The sequence below is a fragment of the Psittacula echo genome (assembly GCF_963264785.1).
Source record: "Psittacula echo genome assembly, chromosome: 13".
NCBI classification, from domain to species: domain Eukaryota; kingdom Metazoa; phylum Chordata; class Aves; order Psittaciformes; family Psittacidae; genus Psittacula; species Psittacula echo.
This window is the reverse complement of record NC_137749.1, coordinates 6129794-6154760: the sequence shown is the minus strand read 5'-3', so window position 1 is coordinate 6154760 and position 24967 is coordinate 6129794. Positions and strand designations below refer to the sequence as shown.

At 49.1% G+C, this 24967-nt stretch overlaps 1 protein-coding gene across 1 annotated transcript in view; it reads right to left on the bottom strand.

Annotated features, from left to right (window-relative positions):
* MMP17 (matrix metallopeptidase 17) overlaps window positions 1-7328 on the bottom strand; it is a gene marked incomplete at both ends in the record, with an annotated part of 60676 nt that extends 53348 nt beyond the window's left edge. Inside the window, one exon of the mRNA XM_080628814.1 lies at window positions 7200-7328. Coding sequence (XP_080484940.1) covers window positions 7200-7328 — 129 coding nt within the window. The remainder of the gene's footprint in view (window positions 1-7199) is intronic.
* Between the last annotated feature and the right edge of the window lie 17639 nt (window positions 7329-24967).

Genomic DNA, 24967 nt, shown 5'->3' with positions numbered 1-24967 from the left:
TGCTTCTCAGCACATCACTGACTGCCCTTCTGTTGGCAGGTGTGCCAGAGGGACACTACGAGCGTGAAAAAGGAACAGCAATGACAAAGTAAACACAAGTAACAAGGTGGGAACAAGCCTACGGGCTGGTGGGAGCTCTCCGTGCTCCCCACCTCATGCCTTGTCAAAGGTGCAGCCCCCACCAAGAACCAGCTAGGACATAACTAATATTGAGTGGATGCAATATCTCCGGAGGACATCCCACATGTTGGTCTCAGGAAAAACAGGAGAGACAGCTTTGTTTTGCTCTTGCTCAGTGACAAACGAGACCTGTCACCCTTTCCCAAAGGCTGAATTCATCAGCTCCAGAGCTTACAGGTAATTAGGTCTGGAGTCATGGTGGGGTTGTCTTTAGCAGGAGTCACAGCTCCAACTTTAAGGGAAACATGAAAATCCATCTCCTGAGATGCGCTGCAGCCACAGTATCAGCAGTAGCACTTCTGCATGTGACAACATCTCATTGAGAAAAGCAAATCTTCATGAAGGGTTGACCAACACATAGGCAGTACAAGCCTGAGGACAAGCCATGTAGCCTGTAACTCACAGTATTTTGGAAAGTCTACAGCTGCCCATCAAGTGCATGCTTCTTCAGGTAAGTGTTTCCAGGGCTTCCTCCCAAAAGGGATCCCATGGGAACCCCTTCCTCACATGGTGATGGTCTCACAAGATGGTCTCATGACCTCACAAGATGGTCTTTTCCATCTTTTTATCTCATTCAGGTCCCTCCAGGATTCAGCCACTCACTTGGTCCCATCACTGCTCTCTGCTTCCTCAAACTCAGAAAGCCTTGGACAGTGAGATCCCCCAAGTCAGCCAACAGTCCATGAAGTTTCCTTTCGATCTCTTGGTAGCTTGCCATCTCCAGCAAGGGGTATTTTTTGGGAAGTGGAAAAATCCAGAGCCAGGTGGTTTGGGATGGGAGCCCTAGGGAAGCTGTATGGGGGTTAAATGCCCCCACCATGGTGTAGGACAACCTCTGCAGATGAAGGCAAACCTGTGGATGAAGCATTCCAGATCTCTTATCTCCCACTTGTATTTTGGATGAGGAAAACTTTTGTGCTGCATCCTTAAAAAGGGATGTGTGTAGCGGGCCGCATGGGACACACCTGAATTGCAGAGCAACCCCATGCAGTGCCTGGGCTGTTGGGTGATCTTCAGCAGCTGGGAGCTGAACCACAGGAGATGCCAGTAGGGTTTTGTTAAATGACAAGACGATACAATCCAAACATGTCCATCACCTTCAAGCAAGGACCTTGTGACACACGTAAAATTGCTTTTGTCCACCCAGAAGATCAATATTGTCAGGATGAAATAATACATCAGGTAGTGCGAAGAACTCAGCTTGGCCACTGACAGTCAACAGGCAGGAACTCCCTCTCGGGAAAACGATATTAAAAGAATCCTGAATATGCTGCCGCTTTCTCAATCACTGCATTTGGACCGTTCTCCCCATGACCTGTAGATCATCTCCAGATTTCCTGGAAGAATGATTTCCTGTGCACATGGTTCATTCTGATGCAGAAAATTCCTCAGATTTAATCAAGTTCTTTACTATTAAATCATCATGCCGATCCAACTGCCAGAGTCCCATCTGAAGACCACACTCTTCAGCAGACATCAGCATTTACTCCATGTCAGTCATGGCAGGACTTTGCTCTGAACAAACCCATTGTCAAAGGCAGTTTCTCATACAGCTCGTCTAAAACTCTCTGGTCCTTCAGCAGCTTCTTCCCCTCAGCCCCCGAACGTCTGCTTTGTTTTGCACTGGATTTAACTTTGCATATGTGGTTTGGTGTGGCTTTTTTTAATATAACATCAAATCTCTTAATTCTGTGACCCAGAAATCAGAGACAATCCTCATAAAAATCCGGGACAAAGAAGATGCAGCTGCACACACAGAGCAGTGAGAGCTGCTGAAACTCTGAAATCTACCCATTTAAAGTGCTTTTGATTAAAGAAAGCATTTTGAGAACTGTTGCTGTCAGATCTCGGGTTATTTTGAAAGCAGATCCTTGGCTTTCAAGTGCAGCTCTACTCTGAACAAGACACTTTAAAGAGCAGCAACGCACTGGTCCAGTTTTACCACAGGCAGCAATTCGCACCCTAAACACAAGAGCTTTTCCCTCCCACACCGTCATCTCCAGGAGGATGAGAGGACCTAAGACCCACACAGGGGACATGCCTGCTCTCAGAACACCCAGAAATGGTCTCTCTCAGCCACAGTCTGACCTTTTGCGGAGCCGCTCAGCCCATTCCTGCAGCACTTTTGCCAATGAGTAAGTAATGAGGAATCAGCGTGCGGCTGCGGCGACGAGGCAGAGCCGCCAGTGGCACTAATGAACCTGCAGGGACAAAACAGGGTGCTGCTGACATCCAACCCCCCCTGTTTCATGGTGACATCACCCATGTCCTCAGTGGGGTCAGTGCACGTGGTCCCACCGGTGAGTCACACCCTGACACCAAACCGGGAGAGCCCCATGGGATGCCAGCAGGGGATGGGGACGCTTTGTTCTTCTCACTGCCTCTGTGCAAGTTTTAATGAGGGAGAGCAATGAAGCCTCACAGGCAGAGCCAGGTAGGCACACACAGGCAGCAATCTCCATCAGGAGAGCCCCAAGAGCTTTTAGGGTCAAAAGGAGGGTACTGGGGTACAGTTCCATCACACACTGCACCAGGGATGATGCGGTCTAATGGGAGGGGTGGGGGTCCTACCAGGCAGGAGCTTCTTCTACCCCTCAGCACTTCACTGCAGCACCCAAGGAAGAGCAAGGCCAAGGTAGAAGCTCACCTGTCCATTCCCAGTGCCAACCATGGGGAAGTCCCCAGCAACAGCAGGATTTCATCCACCTGCTCTGAACCCTTCCCGAAGGCAGAGTCTCATTAAAGCAGGTAATTTAGCTTAACTACACCGAGTAATTCACATGGCTGGGCCCACAAAAGCAGCCAAGCCCAGGAGGAGATTGCATTACTGTATCTGGAGGTCTGGGGTGCTCAAATCTGAAAGGGAAGTGGCAGTTCAAACCAGCCAAGGTTTTAATACCTGATTAAATGCTTTTGCAGAAGCCTGTCTTTGTGAAAGCTTCCAGCCAGCCTTTTGTCAAGCCAATTTAGTTTGCATTGTACTTTGGCGTCATGAGGTACCTTAAAATGTAACCAGCAGCACATTTGTGTTCTTTTTAACAGGGTAGCTTAACTTTCTTGGAGGGAATTTGTGGACCTGGGTTGCCTACTGCTCTGTAGAGGAGGAAATGAAGTGCTTCGATATCAGAGGTGCCAAGCAAAGCTCCCCTCTCTAATGCTGTTGGCCAGAAGACATTGTTTAGGGAATCCAGTGAGCATTTTGCCCTGCAAGACTTGCCATTCCAGAAGGCTGAATGAAGCTCCAACTGGGATTATCTATTTTTAATTTCTCCATTAGCAGAAACAGAAGGTTACAAGTCTGGTATTTTCCCCTGATAGAGGGAACAGGCTATTCACATAAAAGGATTTTACTTTCAGAGGGCCAATTATCCAAAGCCTTGCACTAGGAGGTAAGTCGTGTCTCAGGGACACAGTGCCTGATCCCAGGTGCTTAAATGCAGCAATGTAGGAGAGATCCTGGCGGATTCTGGAGCAGGTGGGAACAGGAGGTGTCTGGACTGGAATGTGCAGCTGCATGTGGGCATCTGCCAGCCACAGCAGCAGGATGCTCCTACCCTCTGCAGGCAGAAAAAGCACCCCAGAAACAGCAAGAAGGAGTCCGTTCCCCAGTCGTGGGTTGGCTTTTACTTTGGAAGTTGTCACCTGGGAGACATAGGGCAGACCCATAGGAAACTGCTGCTCCTCCCGCCCTCCGCTCCCTGATGTGGGGACACAGAGGAACCTCTGTCTGTCTCCCTGGCCCACCACAGCCGGTCGGGGGGGCACAGCATCACAGGGCTCTGTGCCACCGGTGCTCTCCCCTCAAGCGGATCCTTGTCATTCAAATGAGAAGCTGCCACAAAGGCGAGGGCCCTGCCCTGAACAAAGAGCCGCTTGGGACGCAGAGGGGGATGCGAGTCCATGGTCTCCACCGATGAATGCAAATGCCTCCATCCCCTGGGAGCAACTTCTCTGGGAACAACACAGACGGGCTTTGTGAGCAGGAGGCTGAGAGAGGCATCAGTCATATGCAAGCCCCCAGGAATGCCCAGCAAGCCTCAGCTGAAGAAACGCCTGGGGGGCACACACTGACCTTCCCCATCACCCCTGACCACACAGTCAAGAAAGAGCAGCTCAGAGTTTGGTTTTTGCACCCGTGCTCTTGCAGTCAAACTTTCCTGGCACTCCTGCATCCCTTGGGCACTGATACCAGAGCCTATGGTGACCTCAGTAATGCTACCACCACTCAGCACCAGGGCAAAGCATCTCCTTCAGGCAAAGCATCTCCCCTTGACAGCCAGCTCCAGTGCAAACCAGCAGGTCTCCAAGTCAGCACCTTCAGTGCACAGACTCCAGCTTGCTGGCTCTTCTGAACTTGAAGGCAGACCTTCCTTCAGAGCTGGTTCAAAGCACAGCGAAGTGAGAGCACTTACTACTCAGTTACTACTAATGTATATAAAGTTTTTGCTGCTTGCCCCCCTGAGACGCTCAAACTCAACAGCCATAAAAAGATGCTATTTGTGAATGCAGTGAGGAGGGCTTGGGGGTTTACTGTAATCGCAGCAGAGCAAAACACAAAGTAGTAAATCTCAAAAGCAACGCACTAAAATTCAAAGGAAACACTTAAGTCAAGCTCCCTTCCATCTGCTGTTTTATGCTCTCTTTGTTACAGAAGCTAATGGAGAACAATAAAAACATTAATAATCAAGTTAGATTTATAAACTGGGCAGGATATTCCACTGGTAATGAAATCTGGAGAATCATTCAATATTATATTGCTTTGGACAGCACTCTAACAAGAGCTGCCTTTGAATTATAGCCCTCTTTCATTTTGCTGAACTTTAATTTGGCCCAGCATCACTGATTTGTTAAACACAAACCTATAGTGGGACTGCAGCAGAGGATGCAGCTCAGAGACACGGTCCTGCCCGTGCTGAAAGCCATTCGGCTGTGAGGGGTGAGTATTTGGGATGTAGAAGCTCAGCTGACATTGTGCTCTATTTACCGCAGAGAATTGCTGGATACCATTTTCAAAGGTTAGTGGAGCTTTCTATCGCTATGGTTTCACACTTCCTAGTTTTCAAATATTTGGTTGAAATGCATCACAGAGCTCTAATTTCTTAGTTGCTTCATCAAGTGGGTATCAAATAATTCTTCTGGAAGTTCTCACTTCCCACACAGTGGTATTTTCCTAACCAGCACCTCTGAAAATACCTGGTGTTTTCTACTCCCTGCTGTTCATTAGATGGCATAAGCACAAACCTGCTGTACAATCAACCCCTTGGTAACTCCACCAGCACCATCTTGAGCCAGAGAGATGTATTTGCCCCAGAAAGCACACCCATCAGAGGGAAGAAAACACCCAGACACCCATCTGGCATCATCTGTTCTGTACTTCCCAGCCTAAATAGAGCTTGGTCTTAACGTAGGACACCGTAATTCCCCTTCTCCTGCAGTTCACTTCTGCACTGTTATGACCATCCCCAGCAGCTTTTGCCTTGAGAGACTAGCACAGCTCTTCAGTGTGGTTTTGAGCTACTGCTCAAATCCAGTCCAGGACACCAGAAGGTACCTTAACACCTGAAAATTGTTAGAGGTAACTAATAAACCCCCTCGAGTATTAACATTTAACCTGTAAAAGCTGAGTGCAGCATGTACGGTAGCAAGGGTAAAAGCAGGTCAAAGATGAAGTCTGAGTCAAATTCACTGGGGCAGAATACACTGATTTGTGTGCTGTTTGCATGAAATATTAATTCCAGCTTTAACATTTGGTTATAGAGGAAAGCAAGTGAACCGTAACGATGCAGATGTACCTTATTCTCCTCACATCTCCTATTCAGCTAGGAACCGATGGGCAATGATAGGCTTTGTCCTTCCCGGCAGGTGTTTGAGCAGGAGCCTGCGAGCCCGAGCACGCACGTGGTGTCGGAGGCAGTGTTCTGGCGCACTGCTCCGTGCGAGCCCCGCTCATTAGATAACCCTGCCATGCTACGGATCCATCCTCCCGCTCTCCTTCAAGGCAGCTCTCTGAAATCCACTGAATTTCAGGGGATTTCTCCAAACTGGCGAGTCCAGCCTCAGGAATACCCACCCATACCCAGCCACAGCTTTTAGATGTGGTTTGATGTGGTCATGGAGCTTCTCTAAGCTACAGCTGGTAGCAGATACAAGAAACTTTTCCTCCTCCAGGAGCAAAGCCTCCATCTCTCCCCTCAGAAGCACGAAGCTGCCGGCACCCTGACCTGGCAGGGATACGACCTGAGCCCTTGCTGCCTGCTAAAACCTGTCACCTCACTGCAAAACGAGCAGGCACCTGTAAGCGGAGAAGCAGGACCTACAAGGATGCCCACGCCGTGCAGACTACTGCAATGAAGACAACCGTTGCCTGTCACCATCACAGAGCAGCCCCTAACACATCCCTCAGTGTGTCCGAGTCCTCAGGGATCGCTCATACTCCAAACGTGCCATTTTACCCAGCTTACGGGCAGGAGTTTGTGTGGTTCCACCGCAGGCAGGGAGCCCTTGGGAGAGGCTCAGCCCTTTCTCAGCGCCTGAGAAATCACCATCCATGTGTGAACGCTGCTGGGGCCATCACACCGGGTGCTGGGCTGGGGGAAAGCTGAGCCACCGCGCCGGGGTGCAGGGGGGCACAGCACGGTGGGCTCAGGGGCCACCATGCACTGGGCGCAGGGGATGTGAGACGGCTGCAAGGGGATGCGTGGCACAGCGGCTGCAAGGGAGGGGGGGCACCGCTTCAAAAGGGCTCCGTGCAGTGGGCACTGGGTGCGGGAGGTAAATGGACCCTTCTGCGGGCGCGGTGCAATGAGAGGCACCACGGAGAGTGCTAAGGGGAGACACGGGGTGTAAAGAGGCACCGAGCAGAGGGTACAAGCTGGAGGGCACTGGCTGCGAGGGGGACACCGAGCAGCGGGGCGCTCCGCGGAGCGTTCCCAGCGCCGCAGCGGCCGGCGATGCCCGGAGGTGGAAGGGGGGCAGAGAGGCGGGTGCGGGTGGGAGCGGGGGGGTCGCGGGTAACTCACAACTCCCAGGGTGATGTCTTCCGCCGCGGGGGTCGGCGCCGCCGGCGCTTCTTGCCACGCCAGCCACAGGGCGACCACGAGAAGCATCTCTCGGCGGCGGGCGCGGGGCCGGGCGGCGGGGCTCAGCATCCCCCCGCGCCGCCCGCCCGCAGGGCCCGGCCCCGGCCCCGCGCTGGGCTCCGCCGGGCTCCGCGCCGCATCCGCGCTCCCGCCCCGGCTGTGGGCGCCGCCGGGGAGGGAGGCGCGGCGGGGGGGTGGGCTCTGTTCCGCGTCCGCGCCGCTGGGGAGGCTCCGCTCCGCGCTGGGTTGCCGGGGGGGGGCTCCGCCGCCGGGGCGGCTGCGGGGCGGCGGGTGCGCGGTTACATCGTCCCGCACCCCGCGGAGCCGGAAAGTTGCTTCGGGAGCTGCCGCGGAGCAGAGCGCGAATCGGCAGCGGCTGCTGCTGCTGCTCGGGGTCGCCGCGGCTCCGTCGCTGCTGCCATGCACCCCTGTGCCTCGGAGCGCCCGGTCAGCGGCGGAGGAGGAGGAGGAAGGATGCTAATGAGAGAGGCGGTGTTAAGGCTCCAGCGCTGAGGGGGCGGTGCAGCGCGATCTGGACGCGGAGCTAGGCAGCGCCGAGCACCGGCCCCGCCGGGGCTGCGGGGGAGCGCGCAGCACCGAGGGCAGGTTGTGTCCCCTCCCAGCCTCAGGCTTCCGAGACGCTTCTTTCTAAGCATTGAAACGTCTTTCAGTTCCATGCTCATCCTCCGAGTTTTTAAGGCGCTGTGTTAAAGTCTGGGTAGTTGGTGCGTCCCCAACTGATAGCAGACAAATGTCTGGCTTGTCCCCATAAAAAGCATAATGGGATCCTACGGACTCTGCAGTGTGCCCTCCCCCGAGAGCTGTGAATCTGCCACATGCTCTGACAGGCCAGATGGCAGGGGACACCCTGACATCTCTAGATCCTGCCAGTTCAGGATGAAAATGCACTTCGTAGCATCTGCGTTTCCCAGTTCCTATTAGCACATTAATATACTCAACAGCTTTGCAAATGATCTTCAAAGTTGTTTTAAAATGGAAACTGTAAATGTGCTCTTAAAAATAAAATAATAATAAAAAAATAATAAAAAAAAATAATGAAGAATTGGCAGAGATGAAAAATTGCTTGTAGGTGCTGCTGGGGTGATATTGTAATGGACATTGATATGACACCTTCTGCACAAACAGATTAATTCAGCATCGAACCATAGCTGCTCCTGGAGATATTTATTATCAGACAGGACTAGAGCAAAGCAGTAAAGGAAGAATGAAGAAATCTTTGTGCAGAAGAAATTGCTTAAAGAGAAGTGACAGGGAGCCCCCGCTTCCTGCAGGCGCATTCATGCTACTCTGTGTTCTCATGAGCTGGGCTGAAATCACTGCTCCAACACCAGAGAAATCAGAGGAAAACCCTGGATTATGGGACTCAGAGCCTCACCAAACTAGAGCTACCTGTTCTAGCTCAAGAAGTGTTCTCATTAGTAGAGCAAGGTTGAGCAGCTTAAAAAACCCATCAAAAGCCACCCTCTGGTTCCATACATGCAGAGATGGGGTTTCTGCAGGGCAGGTGCTCCCCATGCCCAGGTGCTGAGCAATGGGGTTGACAGCTCCCACTGACTATTTAATGTCACTTTGGGAAGATGCTCACAGCCATCTCATTGCAAAGACCCATCTCCCCCTGTGTACATCTGTCTGCTGTCTGCAGGACTCACTCCTGCTGCTCTGACCTCATCCTGTCCATCCCACAGCTGCTGCTGCTCTCAGGGAGCTCTTTTTCTTGCTTCCAATAATGTCACACTGACCCTGATGAGGACCATTATTTGCTCTATTCGAGAATTCACTGCTCTGAGCAGAAAGCAGGAGCCACCCACCACCTCTCAACCTTTCCTGGGTTTTCCAGTGGAGAAGCATTATTCCAGGCAGGCAGGTCAGTCTGACACTGCTTAACAACATCACATCTAGGAATTCCCTGCTGAGCAGTTCCAGGGTCTCTTCTTGTTAGGGATCATTTTCATTGCCAGTTGACTTGACTGTGGGCAGATCAAAGCAATCCTTGGTACGAAGGCAAAGGCAGCACAGCCACGCAGGGCTGCGAGGACACTCAAAATCTCAGTTTAGGACAAGCCTGCAGCCCTTTCGGGAAGCAGCTTCTACACTGTCAGCCTTGACAGGCAGCACAAGTTCACTGACAGGAAGTGGGTTTGGGGTTATCACTGACAGCACCTGGAAATGCTTCCTAGGGGCTTGGGGCTCTCTTATCACTGCTCAGCACAAAAAGACCAGGAAGCCTGCAGCTCCAGGGCTTGGTCCTACACCACATGCACAGTGCCACCTCTCCCATGCTGGCCACATCCTGTAGCAGCAAGGTTACCTCAGCTCCTTCCTCGTGGTTCTGGAAGATGTTGAATGCTCCACCTGACCTTTAATCCCATTTTGCACGTAAGGGCAATGAAGTATAAAGGTTCATCATGGGCAGCCTGGAAGCTGCTAGACCAAAAGATAAAGGCTGAGCTCACTCCAGCTGGAGGAGTTTTGCTCTTAACTTCAAGGGGTCAAGATTTTAGGGCATGTGCACCAGCTTTACTCTCACCTCCTGGGTCATCCTCTCACAGCAGCACATCAGGGACAAAATCTTCACAGTTTCCATCAGATCGGGCATTTTAAGCAGGTTGGCAGCAGGGCAAATGGAAAATGCTGCTCTATGTCAAATGTACTTTAATCCTTTTAGATTCTTTCCTGTGGCACTAAACGTAAGAGTGCACTCATTTTCACCAAATGTACCATACGAAAACTTGCCTATTGCAAGAGAATACTTTCCCCACAGCCGTTGCTCACGTCCATGTATTACACTGTATGAATTGCAGAGCTTCGGGTGCTTGTAAAATGTTTTGCTGCAGCAGATTCGGCCCGAGCTGCCAGCTCCATCCTCCCACTGAGGAGCACTGTGCAGAAGCCCAGCTTCCCACCAGCTTTCCCTTGCACAGCCTCCTGCCTCCAGCTTATCACGAATGAGTTTCACTCCGATTGGGGCAGACCAGCTTTTGGTGGAGCAGATGGTCAGATGTGCTGAAGCAACGCATCATCTATTCCTGGCAACAACCCCTGTTGGGGAGCACTGTAACATTAGGATAGCTGCAAATACTGTAAGATCCAGGACTCGCATCCAGCACTGCCCAGCACTGCAGCACAATTCTCAATCTCCTTTAGCACCAGTTGCTCCGCAGCAGATGGGAACAGGTCCCCAAGAGATGGGCTTTTAACACTGAGCTCAGTTAGCAAGGGCTGGATGGACTCGCTGCTTGCTTGGTTCAGTTGCTCACCAGCACAGGGGAATTTTGAATTCCTGGTGGTCAGGACAACTTTGACTGCAACTTCAAATGCCCAAGTGCTGCCTTGGTCCTATCTATGAGCAGCAAAAGGAGAGGTGTACATGTTACTCTCCGCTGCCGAAACAGGGCCCTGAGTGATCAGCATCAGGGAGCAGTGATTCAGCTAGTGTAAAGTTTGGTGGATGGGCAGCACCCTCAGTCCTGCTCAGTGAAGCACCTCAGCTTACAGCTCAGGATCACCCTTTGCATCCAAACAACTTTGGTGTGGGCTTGGGTCTGGGGCTGTGATCTGCACATCTTCCTCCAACTGGGACTGGAACAGAGCCATGTGCCAGGTAGGAGCTGGACAGTTTTCCAGATCCGGCTCAGATTTCCAAAGAAAAACAACCCAACAAAAGGCTCAGAGTTTTCAGGTGGATGGATTTTCCAGCCTCTGACTTCTACAGTTGTCAATACATGCTCTGTTTCACCATCTGCCCAGGTATTAGTTATTAGCATCTGTGTTGTGAGAGCACCTGAGAGCCAGTCTTGCACCACAAGAACTACAGTGTAAGTAATTATGTATGCTGGATGAGTAGATGCTTTGTCCATACCCTAAGGCTTCTCAAACCAATTCCCAATGTATTTATAAGCATCTTTAGCATGCATTTATAAAAGACAAGATGGCAGATTTCTGCTTGTTAATCAAAAGATGTCACAAATTACAATACCAAAAGAGTCTACAATCATGGCATGTACAAACAGCAGGGAGAGACTCTTTAATAGTTTAATTTCATTGCATGAGACTTCCTCCTCCAACAAAACCCTGCTTGATCATCAAGGCCCGAAGAAATATCAAAGAAGCTCAAAACCTCAGACTGTTGTAGGATACGTACTATAAGTGTATGAGTAATCGTGCTGACATCACTCTAATGAAAGGAAGGTAATGAAAGTACACCCCTTCCTGGAAAGGTGGAAGCTGTGCACAACATAATGAGGCAGATGGTATGGATGCTCCTTGCAGCTACAGAGAGCAGAATTAGGCAATATGAAGAACCTAGTTAGAACAAACTGAACTGTAAATATGTTTTCCTCTCTTTCCTTTTCAGTCTAAAAAGCCCCACCTCAGTGACACAGGTTTAACCCCATGTTCGTGTCACAAGAACAATATGGGGGTAGGTAGAGTTTTCGTGCCATTCGTTACCCAGGAGAGTTGCTGAATAGACTTTATTTAAGGAAGGAACAGCGTGATGATTTTAATTCTGTTAAGCGTAGCTTCCAAAATGCATTCTTTATGCTTCATTTGTTGCAAATGAATGACTCAGTTAAAACAGCATTTTGACACATTTTAGCCAAAATATTTGCTTTGCACGACAACAAAACACAGATAACTGCAATTATCTGTAAGTAAGAACAAGCAAATGGAGAGACAGAGCACGGACCTGTTTATAAAGGTACTTGCAGTCTTTTTTAGCACAAAACTTCAATGCAAAGCAAGAAATGCTAGTAAAGCTGATTTGCAAGTTTGCATTTCCCTGATCTGCCCATTATTGCCAGTGTTTGGAAGAACCTGTAAACAAGCACGCTGTATTTATTTCGTTTCCACAGCCATTCCAAACAAAATGCACATACTAAAGGTATTTTCACCTTTATGCACCAAGATGGCAAGTATGAATTCAAAATGTCATTATCTCCTAACTGTATACACTATGCGCAAGAGGAAGATTTTCCCTCTCAGCGTCTTTAGTATAATTAACATGTATGACAACATTCAGACTATTCAATTTCCCGGTTACACACCTATACTGAAAATACCCTTTGCATTGAGTATGCAGCAGTTCTTACCAGGAGACACTGGACAACTTCTGCCCTGTTACATCACTGCAGATGCTCATGCCTTGGCAAGTTGGGAAATGAAAATTTTCTGCCCTATCAACCAGGGAGACAGAAATCACAGCACTGCAGCAGAGCAGGGCCCGGGCTGACGTGGTTCCCTTTCCCTGGGAGCAGCCGCTCCGACGGCACAAACAGCATTCCCAAAGGACAGCCACGTAGCACAGGCTTCTTGCTGAGCCCAAGTCGTGAATCAGTTGATGCTGTGAAGTGTGAGAATGAGGACATTTGTGATATTATCCTGCTGTTCTCCTAAAGGCTCTGGTAGCCATGCGAAAATCAGTTACTGGAATCTAATTTGCTTGCCTGTAATTAATATCACCCAGAAGCTACTTATTTGCCTGCCTACTTTCAGGACTGCTGGGTGACCAGTGATGACAAAAAAACAATCAATTATTCTTCCGAGACCAGCAGAAGACACTCAGTTACGTGTGTACCCTATCACTCATGGGAGGCTTAGAAATCTTTTCTTTTCCATGAGCAAAAACAAAGAACAGGGCATTTACAGGTGGCATGGGAGCATATAGCTGGTTTGCTTCCTTGTTCTCCGATTAAATAAACAGCCTGCTGACATTTCTTCAATACCTTACATGAAAGAAGGGAAGCCAAAGTTAGAAGGGGTGGGGAAACCAGTATTTTCCTGCAGGTCAGGGTTCTGGAGGAGAGGGATGCTGAGGAGATGCTTGCAATGCTCTTGGCTGCAGTAGTCCTGTTCTCCGCATCTCTGGCAAAAAGGATCTCCAGCATCTCATTGGTAGCCATCTGCCAGTTCCAGCTCTACAGGCCAAAGCAGCACTAACCACCCCCCCTTCAGTCTACTAACAAAGCTTAGACCTCTCTAACTCACTCTACAGTCTAAATCTTGCAGGTTCTCCCATGCAACACCTGAAAAATGCAGCCTTCCCTGGCTTCCACAGAGGGGCAGCTCTCCTCAGATCCTTCTCTCCACTGCTGCAAAGCCCTTTTATCTCCCTCTGCCAGTCCTACAGGTACGTGTATCCAGTGTGGTTTCAGAGGTCTTTTTCCAAGCCTATCCCTTTGACCATCTCTCTGCACTCCTCTCCACGCAGCTCTCTGCTGGATTCTGTGTATCAGATCAAACGTAAACTGCTAGTCTTTATTTCAAAGGCTTTCATTGTCAACCCTGCTTTGCCTTTTAGTACTCATTTAGCAGCAAGAAGTCAACTCCCCTCTCCAGCTGACCATGAAACCAGCCTCTCTTTTCTTAGGCTAGGCTCTCAAACAACCACACTCACACTTTCTTACATGCTGCCCTTTCTGCCTGGGGATTTTTCCTTCTAAGCAAACCCAAGTCAATTGAGCTACCTTCCCTTTGCCTATGAATATATCCTATAAGATCAGGATCCCACAGGTATATTTTTTCCAATGCAACTATGCTCCAACAAGTTACAGTTTCTTTCATCTCCCTTCCTTGCAGTCATCCCTTGTTTTGTGTCTTCTCCTGAGTAACAGCACTCTATTTCCCAAGTTTGTGAGACACCTAACACGAGGTCATCTTAATCTACTGCCCCAGTCCCTTGGCACTACAGTAATATCACTGATGGCTACAATATCCAATTACTCAGCTCACAGTTACATTGCCACTGAGCAGACACCGTATCACACACCGCTGGCTACTTCTGCCTCCCCATTGCATCCTGTACTTCTCACAGAACACTGTTTAAGGCATTAGCAACCATGAATTATGAAACAGTACAAAAGAGGCACATGTTCTCTTGGCTTGGCTTTGCTGCAAGCTTCAACACAGCAAAGCCTCCATCACGATCTTGCAATAACGACCCAGGCAGAAGGACGAGCCAGACTGCCATACTAAAGCAAACTGAAGTGTAATTGTCTCCTCACCAGCAGCATTTCCATCCCTGTTCCCATTGCTTTTTAATAACAGCATCTTTTCATGCACTGTCTTGTTTAAGCTATAGAGAGAAGTGCGGAGGTTAATTAAAGAGAAGTAGAACATAGTCCTTCAAAATAAAATCCCCAAACAAACAAAAAACAACCCAAAAAACAAAACAAAGATAAATTAAAAGCTAAAACCCAACTTTTGGAGTTTTTCAGTTAAAAAAAAGTACTAATTTTAACACTATTTAAAACCAGCAGACTGTCCTTCAGCTTAGGAAAACCATGAGGCCTTTGACCTGCTTTTCTAGTGCTTTAATAAGTGTTTGTGCTTCCTGCCAGTCAAGAAGACAGCAAATTATGTGGCATACATCAAAAGCCAGCGATCCGTAGCATGCACACGTACGCTGTACCCTACAGAGGCAGATCGGCACTTTAGCCATGGCACATCTCGTCAGTTAAATCTAGCCATTTATCTTCTTTCCACATATGACATGCTGATTGGCAGCCCTTCCAGAGACCTGGCTCAGACATCTGGGGGATTTTGCTGGCAAGGTCAATCAAGCTTCTAATGCAATGTTTTCCACCAGAGAGTCATGGGTGAGGAGTACCCAGTCCTCAGCTGCTTGCTGTGCTGCAGTGCCCCCTCCTGCAAATGCTGCATCAGGGGTGCTTGCCCTGATCTCTAGGCTGTTCCTTTTCGTGGTTTACCCCAGAATTCTTCCTCTGCCCAGCCCTTCTTATATACGCGTCCTGTAAGCTCCCTGCAGTCCCCAGTAGATGGGGTTTGACTGCAGTGCCGGTCCCTGCTCCTTTTTGAGCAGTTTTCTCAGCTCTGGCTACTTCTCTTGGAGGGCAAGAGTTATCCAAGCTGCCAAGTCCTGGGTTTGAATTCCAGATAAATCCTGGGGTCCTTCACCTTCTAGTTCTGGGAACCTCACTCCTAGGGAGATGGGGCTTACTTGGTGCTCAACAGAGAGCAAAACGAAAAGCATCCAGATGTTTTATGGGAAAGGGCTTAAGACTGACCATATCCATCTTTTCAAAAGAAAATGTCACCAGAAAATAAGAGGCAGGAAAGAAAACTCTTCACAAAGATGGGACAAGCAGAAAGGAGATTAGAAAAATGTGAGATAGACATTATAGAAACTGTAAGATAATGAAGTATTTAACCCCATTGCCTGGGAAGGCTGTGGAACCCCCACCACTAGATCAAGAAGCTCTCGGGACCAGCTCAGACATGGCTGGCCACCCTGCTGCAGAATGATGGAGAGCAGACTCCTGATGGTTTTCCTAATCTTGTTTTACATTTTATTTCTTCCGCCAGTGCCACTCAGCTTCCCTGTTTTATCGCCCTAATGGGAAAGCCCTGCATCTCTCACGCAAAGCTATTCCAGTGCATCAGATCTGGACAAATCAATACTTGCAACACTCCACAGCCTCCTCTAGACCTCCTCAGCAAAACTACAAGCAAAGGGAAGTTTAACCCTCTTGATCAGTCCTCCCTGCTTGAAGCCTGAAGGGAGAGCATCAGTTAAATACAGCAAATGCTTACTATGAAACCTGTTCTTGGGGGCAAAACTCGTATTTTCTCTGAAGGTCAAAAGTAAGTGGCTTCTGTTGGAAGAGGGAAGGTTCACTGCTGGAAACACAAGGCAAGCCCCAGGAGGAACATCCTTCTCTTACTCTGTTCTCCCCTGGATTGAAGAAAGGTGAAGAACAAAAGCCCCATTCAGACTGGAAGGATGACGCCTCTGTATGCCAGAGCCAGGCGAAACAAAGCGTAGCATAATTTGTGGAGTAACTTTGGAAACTGCATTATTTCTCAGGATTCAACTTTAATGACTCCTTCCTACTCCCTGGATCCGAAGCAGCTACTTCTGTCACGTTGCATTAGAAGCTGAAGCTGCTGCAGGGAGTACAGCATCAGACAGGAAAACCCCACAGAAAACAACAAATGCAAACAACAAAACCAGCAAAAGAAACCTGAAAACCCCCTGAATGGTTTCCTTTACCAAGAACAAACTTGGGCAATAGCACAGTGCTTCGGTAGTAAATTGCTCGTGAACCTTCTGACTTGAAGCTACCAGTAAACCTTCCAGTTTGCAATGATTCCCAGGTATATATGGCAAAAAAATCTCACTGCTCTATTAAAGGTCTTACTGAAAAGTCTCCCCGCTTTACAGAAAAGCTCTTATTTACCCCTTGTGTCCTCAAAATAACAGATTACCACAGCTCCTGGCAATCACAGCACAGCTCAGCTCTATGTCCACACTGCAGAGTAAAGTGCATTACATAGACTGCAAGCTGTTACATAACCCAAACTTTTATTATGGTGGTTATAGCAGCAAGGAGTCCAAAGGGATGCTTTATATACAGCCTCTCTCAGTGCTTAATCAAAGCACAATCAAATGCCTCTTTTTTCAAGCTTCACTAGAGAAATTTTTTATTATTTTTAAATCATCTCATACTTTACCACTAATTCCCTGCATTATTAAAGCTTCAATGAGGAGGCCAGGGCCTAGCTCTCGCAAATCCTCAGTCAATTGAGTTTGGGGTTTCTAAAGCCTCACTGCCAAGTGACTCAGCCCTGAACTCGTTGCATCTGAGTTGTCAGAAGACAGCTGTGAGTGGACATGGGGCCTAAAACTGTCCAGCTTTGCTCATTATTGTCCCTGGTTTTCCCTGAGTATGGGCAGCTACACTGCTTGGGAGCAGGATGGAGAAGGTGATGCTTTGGCCTGGAGATGCCATGTGAGATTGGGCACAACCAGCAGCATCATGTTGCTCAAAGGCTTCGTGAGGATACAGGACAGAGCATGAGATGCGCAGCCAGTGTGGCAATAAGCCCGTGGAAAAGAAATTAGGCTGCTACAACAAAGGTCTGGGGTCCTAAATCCACTGGTTTCCAAAAGATACCCTGGTCCTGATCCATACCAGTGGCTGATTATGCTCTGCTCAGCTGCACCCATGTGTGTGAGCAGTCAGAAGTGTGCATGGACATGGGTGTAGGGGCTATGTGATGCATCAGAGCACCTTAATTACCCACCTCCTGCAGCACACATCGTCCCAAATGCAGCCCCCATCCAACCAGAACCATCCCTGGAGCTCTCAGTGCATGCAAGTCCCCTCCCAAGGGACAGAAGCAACTTTTCCCTGCCCAGGATGAGCCGGCTGTCTCCTGACGGGAAAGCCACACTAATTGCTGTCTGCTACAGTTAGGCTTATTCCTACTCATAATTTAATTTGTGTGAGGATGCTGGTTCAGCACAGGAGCTTGTGTGCATTTGCGGTTCCTTCAGTTAATGGCACTTTGTAGTCACTCAATGGCTACAATGGGGTTTTGTCTTGTACCTCCTGGAACATGCTCAGAGGGCAGCAGGGCTGCAGGTCTGGGGCAGAGATGTACCCAGCCTTGCCCCTGGCCAAGTCCTGCTCAGGGTAATGGGGAAGGGCAGAATATTTGGGATGAGCCAACATTGCCAGGATCCCTCTTGCCTCTCCTGCACCAAAAGCAGCTAGGGTTAAGGGACAGGTAGGAATGGGTGGTAGCAAAAACAGGAGAAGGAGAAAGAAGCCTGACACGTACAACATGATGGCAACCTGTCCAGGGTACTACTCCCATGAGGTTTGCTGGCCCACAGGGCTCAGGAGACTCCAAAAAGGCACATGCTTCACAGAGACCACCAGCCAAGTCTGGACAATGCTTTGCTTAACTTAGGGAAAGGAGGAGGGAAAACACCCAAGAAGAAGAAGTCAGAATATGATTAATGCCAGTTTGCTGTGGCCCATGATGTTTCGCTAATCTTTATATATATAGATGGGATCAGGGACATCTTAGGTACCATGGGAGGACAAGAGTTCTTGACTAAATAAGCTGATCTTCTGACATCTGTCTTTCACATCCTTTGCTCTGCACACATATACTAGATGTGGAAAGTTATAGCATCCCTCTGACAAGCTTCTTCTATGAAAAGGGGGAAATAAAAGCACAGTTCCTTAGCCTTCAAAAAAAACCCGATTTGTAAAATGAGAGACCTGCAAGGTTTGATTTGAATTTCATCACACCTGCTCCAGAAACATGCCTAAGGACAGATACTTCAGAATGTACAGGACTATTCTCAAACTGAGCCATGACCTGCCTGTCTGGTTTGCTCTGATATTTGCTTCAAGAGCAGAGCATCACAGGGGCTGCTGCAAAGACTTTAGAGTAGAAAAGACCCCTTTGGTGCCAAGAGAGGCAAGCAGTCCCTTAGAGGGAGAAAGGCGCAGCATTGGATCAACAGGGAATTTGACAGATAAAGGGTTTTATTTGTAGAAATTAGCAAGAAAACCCCAAACCAACCCATCATCCACAGTAACTAGAGAAATTGATCTTCAATTTCTTGGGTTTCATCCCTCCCCTTTTAAATAATCTTGTCAAAACAAAACACTTTTCCTTTACTGTGATGCTTAAAGGACAGCCACAAAGATTTAACAGTTAAAATAGAACCATTTATTTCAAAAGGTTGTAGTAAAAGATGTATAATTTCAGCAGCAATTGCCTGTGGGCAGTGGAAAGAGAGCTGCTGAATGTGTCATTAGCAGAGAGATTGAAAAGAGGTTAAAGAGGAGAGCTGGGAGAAGACATTCACCTTCCCAAATGGGCCATAAACTGAAGTGACAGACTGCAGCCAGCTAAAAAAGCAAGAATATTTCCATTGTGTATCCAAATAAAGGCAGGAGGCTTGCTGGAGCCCTGAGGATGCTTTAGAGGAGAGTCCAAGTCCAACGTGATGCGCTGTTTTAGACAGGGAGCAATGCAGTTATCACACACCGCAGTCAAAGTGATTAGCCTCATACCGGGAGCTGAACACCATCCCGAGCATTGGCCCCCTTAGGCAGTGCTGTGTTGGTAAATTGAGATTTCCAACACTGAAAACTCCACAGTTTGCCCAATTATTAGCCACTGACAGTCATTTTCCCCTTGTCTCTCTTAAATCACTTGCTAGCAAACATGGATACACCAGACCAGCTGCTCTGCAGGACTCCTGGTGCCCACCGGAGCCTGTGAGCTCCCAGGGACCTGGCTCAGTTGGGTGCTCAGCAGTTTCTGGAACTGGGGTCTCTCCCCAGAACTCTCTCAAATCCAGGTTATTCCCATCACTGGATACCAAAGAAACCTGAGAGTGTGAAGGAAGGACAGAGGCAGGATCTGGAGGTGGCTGTGTCCCAGAGGAACAAATGGCAGCACAGGCAGATGCTGCTGGAGAAAGGAGAGGCTTTTTCTCATGGCTGTTGCCATGCCCAAGGCAGGAGCTGCTCTCATGGGGGACCGAGGCAGAAGAAAACCAAAGCCTCTTCCCAGGCAGCAACCATAAGGAGATGCACCTCCAACACTTCTGCAAGCCACAATAAGGAGAGACTCTCCAGACTAGCTTGTTGCAGTGCCTATTGTGAGTCTGGCAGGGTTTAAACTTGGTAAGTGATGCTTCAAGTCAGCTGCGTGCACTTTATGAGAGTCAGGAGCCCAAAGAGCAGCTCCTTGCTCACAGATTTACAACGCCACAGATTTACAACACCTTCCATCGCCTCACCCAGAAAGCCATCCTGGGATCTATAAGGGCACTGTTCTCTGTCAGCCTCATCTCCAGCATGGCCAGAGCCACTCAGCAAGGGGCACAGGAGCATCCCGCATCCTGGGGTGAGCTCCTGCTTTACCCTGATAACTGCGGTGCTTCTTTGCTGCTGCTGCTGCTGTTGGGATTTTTTCAGTCTATTTCCACACACCACCCTCCCAGCCAAAGCCTTTCCTTTTCAGCACAGCCCCCATCACCTTTACAGCCACAATCAAGGGGACAAAATTTCTGCCATCATATAAGAGCTGGAAATTCTTTCAAAAGCAGCAGAGAGAAATCTCCTTTTATTGACACCAGTAACCAAGGGGAGGGAAACAGACCCACTGCTTTATAGATTTATGTTCATAAATTGCACACAAACTCAGTGCTTGTTCAGCTCCACACAGGGAACAGCCTCAAAAGCCTTCCTGCTCCACAGCTTCCAGCCTGGCTCTCCTGGAGCACTCAGCCCAGCTCCACATTTCCCCTTCACAGGATCTCCCAGCAGTCTGCAAGAGCTTTGCCACCCTAAGGCAGTCAAAGAACTGGCAATTACTCCAGAGTAGCAAAGGGGACACAGCATCCGCTGCTCCTGAGTAGTTTAAGGGAGGAAATGTATTACACAGCCTGGGGTGACCCCACAGCAGCAGGAGGAAAGCTGGCCCAGTGGAGTCTCTCTGGTTCATCAGAACCAAACAAGGAGGTGGTGGTGAAATGTGGGGCTCTCTGCAACTTTTCAGCACCCAGGTGCCCCTTTGCTTGGGCAGAGCCGTCGCCCTGTCAGTCCAGGGCATGTTTCTGCCCTATTCCCAATGTGTTTCATTTCAAGCACAATGAACCCCCCAGGAGGGGGAAGAGGCTCCACTGCTCTGGAGTGCTCAGGGAAGGAACAGCAGCCAGTGACCAAACCCCAGGAAGAACTGAGTGACAACAGGAAACACGTCACCAAAACCTAGCATGGAGCATACAGGGAATAAGTGCTCGGAAATGCTATGGCACCAGTTATTAAAGACTTTCTTTGACCTGGAAGAACGACGTGTTTGAGGACGTGATTTGTGAGCAAGAAGACTTTTTTAAAACGTTAGCCATTTTCTGCAAGAAATTATGTAAGGGAAGGCTTCACACTTGTAGAATACGAAAAACCCATCCTGAAAAAGCAGGGCACATCACCTCCTGCTCCCTTACTAACCACACTGCAGGATCACTTTTCCCCTTCTTATCTCACCCCTACCCTCACACTTACTACACCTATAAAAATACAATACACATGCTTACCTCTACCTGCTCCATTTCACTCAGACACACTTTCCCACATCTCCAAGCCATGCTTGCTCCATGCTTCCCTTCTGATGTGCAGGATCCAGCCAGTCAAGGTAGAGATGAAGCAGGAGTATCAGTCACCCAGCCTGCTGGGAACCTTACTGTGAGCTCTCTGGAGCTTTCCCTCTGCTCCTAAACAGCTGAGCTCCATCACTCTTCCCCAGCTGCTTCCCAGCCCCAGCTCCTTCATATTAAGCAGCAGACACACCAGACCTTACAAATCTGCATCCTATTCCAACCAGCAGATATGGCTTAAGGAAAAATCTTACTGCAGGGCACAGGCCCCCTCCTGCAGAGTGTTAGGAGACTGATGCTGCACTCAAACAAAATCGCTGAAAACTTCATATAGATGTAAAATGGCACCAATTCTTTCCTTCTGCTTTATGACATGCTTTCGGCAGCTCATTTAAAAAACCCCAAAAACCTACTAAATTTATTGGAGTTTTCTACCAAAAATGCATGGCTTCATTGGTTAAAAGGATGAGCAAGAGGCTTTAGAGCTCTCCTTTAAAGTCTAGCTTTCTAGATTATTTCCTTTGGGAGAGAAAAGAGGTAGGGGAAGGCTGGAGAGGTCAGCAGCTGGGGCAGCAGCCTTGATGGGATCCTGTCCATCAGGTGCAAGGCAGCCAGAGGCAGCTGTGAGGAGAAGTCAGATATCCCAAAGGCAAACACCATTTCAACCACCACATCATGGCCAGCACAGCCGGAAGATAAGAGGTGCCTCCAGGCACAGCTCAGCACTGGTTTTACAGCTCATGCATGGCTGGGGCCAGCTCCTTCCTGGGGAAACGGCCCCCAGTGAGAGTCCCAGGCTGGGGTGAACCTGCTGGGTCAGACCCCGGCACTGACAGGTTTAGTTAAATCATGTGTTTTGAGCTGAAATGCATAAACCGAGCTGAAGTGAATGACCCGTGGGAGTACATGGTAAGGTGAAAAATCTGCTCAGTAAAACCAACTGCCTGGGGCCCTCCTGCACATGAAAGCACTTAAAATGGTGCTGTACGGATGGAGAAACAGCGGAGTTCCAGGAGAAATCCCAGAGAAACTTTGTTTAAACTTGGAGCACTTGCAAAAGCAATAGGTAAACTGGTATGAAAGCTGCATGCCCTGGGCCTGCTGCCATTCTGGTGTGTCCCTGCCCCTTCCCTGGGTCCTCCTGCTTCCCCGGGGGTTACGTGTGTGCCAGCCACAGGCTGCTGTGATCTCCTATAAAATGCTCAGGTACTGCTTGAAGTCAGAGGAGAGCTCCTGCCTCCTGCCTGTGCTGTGGTAACGGGGTCAATGCCCATCACTTGTGTGACATGAAGGTTAAATAAACCCATAGACACTGCTGTCGATGGCATGTACCTGTTCTGGTGCAGTTCTGTGAGAGAAGACATCAATGCCTGTTCTTCCCAGTGCTGTCCTCAGCATCCCCAGGTTGATGTCAGGGCTGGGATCTGGCTGCTGGCACTAGCAGGACTGTGGGAAGCTGCTGGTCTGGTGGCTATGGGATGGGGTCATTCCAGCTGGGCTGTCCCAGCTTTGCTGGCCACCGAGCACAGGCTTTGCACATCTTCCCCGTATGCATAGTCACGGATGCTAATGCAAAGGTTGGGGTTTCCCACAAGATGCACTGTGAGAGCTCAGCTCGGTGTTCACACACACAGATAACACAAGAATTTGAGCAGGAGGTGTCCAGGGCTCTCAGAAATGTCAGCCTCGCACAGCCCTGGCTTGCTCGGGCTGCACTCCCCTGTCTGCAGAGCAGGCAGGGACTTAAATGTCAGTACTTGTGAGCATCCTTTGGCAAGGATCCAGGGCTTTCACTGCATGGATACCCACCTGCCTGTCCCCAGAGCCAGACAACACAGGTAGCCACCATACTTGGGTAAGAGACGGGCCTGTAAGCAACCCAAATCCATCTGGAGCCTGTTTGAATGCCCCTGCAAGGGCTGTGCCTCGGGCATTGCAGAGCAAACTCCTGCCATGGGACAGCCTGTTTCAGGAAAGCACATGGACCCTGGTCTGTGAGGAGTGGCAGGCACATCCCATTGGTACTCAGCTCCTCAGCTCCCACACAGCATCCCATTGATGCTCCACTGAAAACGCCCACAGAGTGCTCTGTCATCCATTGCTGTGGGTCCAGCATCGCTCCTGGAGGCTTGTCAGGATGGGATCAACCCTTCACTGAGCACAGGGTGCCAGAGCCCAGCAGGTCTCACTGCAGAGAAGTGGGTCCCAACCCACAGCTGACAGCAGCACTGCATCCCCCTCTCCAGAGCAGCCTCATGAGTGGGTCAAATACTGGGCTAGAGGTTCGAAAATCACCTCATCCAACAGCTCATCCTCCTGCAGGCTGGAGAGCAGTGCGAGCACAAGGAAAGGCGCTTGATCCCATTACAATGCTAATCTCCTCCGACTCCCAGCAGGAGCCAAGTAGCATCCTGTTAATGAAATTATAACCATGGCTCACACAGTGCATTTCTGCTGAACACTTCCAAAATCTTTCTCCCTCACAGGCTACATAACCAAAGCCTGGGAGTTATCTTGCTGCTGTTATAAAAGCAACACGATTAGAGTGCTGAAGCTAATTTAAATCCTGTTGAATGCTATTGTAAAGCAGTAAGAGACAAACTGGTACGTAATGTGTCATTAAGCCATCCTCAGAGTGGGCACATCAGTTTGATACCCAGAAGTTTAAGGGCTAAATTCAGAGACTGTAACAGAAATTGCAGATCTTGTGTGAATAGGGCTCTGTTTGATGAGATTTTCGGGTACTTAAGGTACAAGTCTCATTTAATTGTGTAACCGCTCGAGGACTCTCAGCTGGCTACAGACTGAAGAATCTTCTTGGATCCCCAGTTATCCTAAGCATCCTTTGGGCACCATGGCATCTGTGCTCCCATTGTGAGCAATGGGCATGGTGCTGGAGGATATGACTGTGACAAATCTGAGCACTGGTAGTGAGGCCACAGGGGAGTTCAATTGTACAGGTAAGTTGTGCTGGAAGCACATGGGCTTTGTAGGGATTTGGGGTGTGTAAGGAGGTGTTTTATCTTTGAGAGCTGTATTTTGAAGCTCTTAAAAGAAGCGTCTAAGCCTCTGCATTACCAAAAGGCGACACCACTCCAGGCACAGCCAGGACATCACCCTAGGAGAGACACAGTGGCCCCAGTGGTACAGGACAGCCCCATCAGCCCAGCTCATGAAAAGCAACCCACATACTGAGCTAAAAGGTTTTGTCTTTACTAGCCCCATTGCTGGCTATTGGCCATGCCTGATATGGATTTCATGTCCCAGTCCATTTTCCCCTATCAGGATGTCCTCATTGGGCTTGTGGGCAGTGTTGCACATGTTTCAGCCCTTTGTGGGAGCTCCATCCTGGAATTGTTGCAATAATTACAACCCATTTAAAATACTTAATTATCAGGATATTTTCATCTTGGTGCTGAAATAGGGCATCGCTACAGTCAGAACTTAGTTTGGCTGAATTATGTTGAAAGTCTCCCCCAAGCTGAGATAATCAGCCCAGGGTTCAGCAGCAGAGCTGCAAACTGGGTTCTCCTGAGCTTTAGAGCCCAAACAGCCATCAGCCTTCCCATCACTCTTCATCTTGGTCACCACCACCACCCTGCTCTTTGAGAATTGTTGGAGCCAAACATGGACCTGCTGTGACTAGAAACAGATAATGAGGTATTTCAGGAGAGGACTTAATACTCCCCAAATGAACTCCTCCTTTCAGTTCAGGTGCTGGCAGCATGGGCTCTCACAGCTTTATTTTTAAATAGCCTTT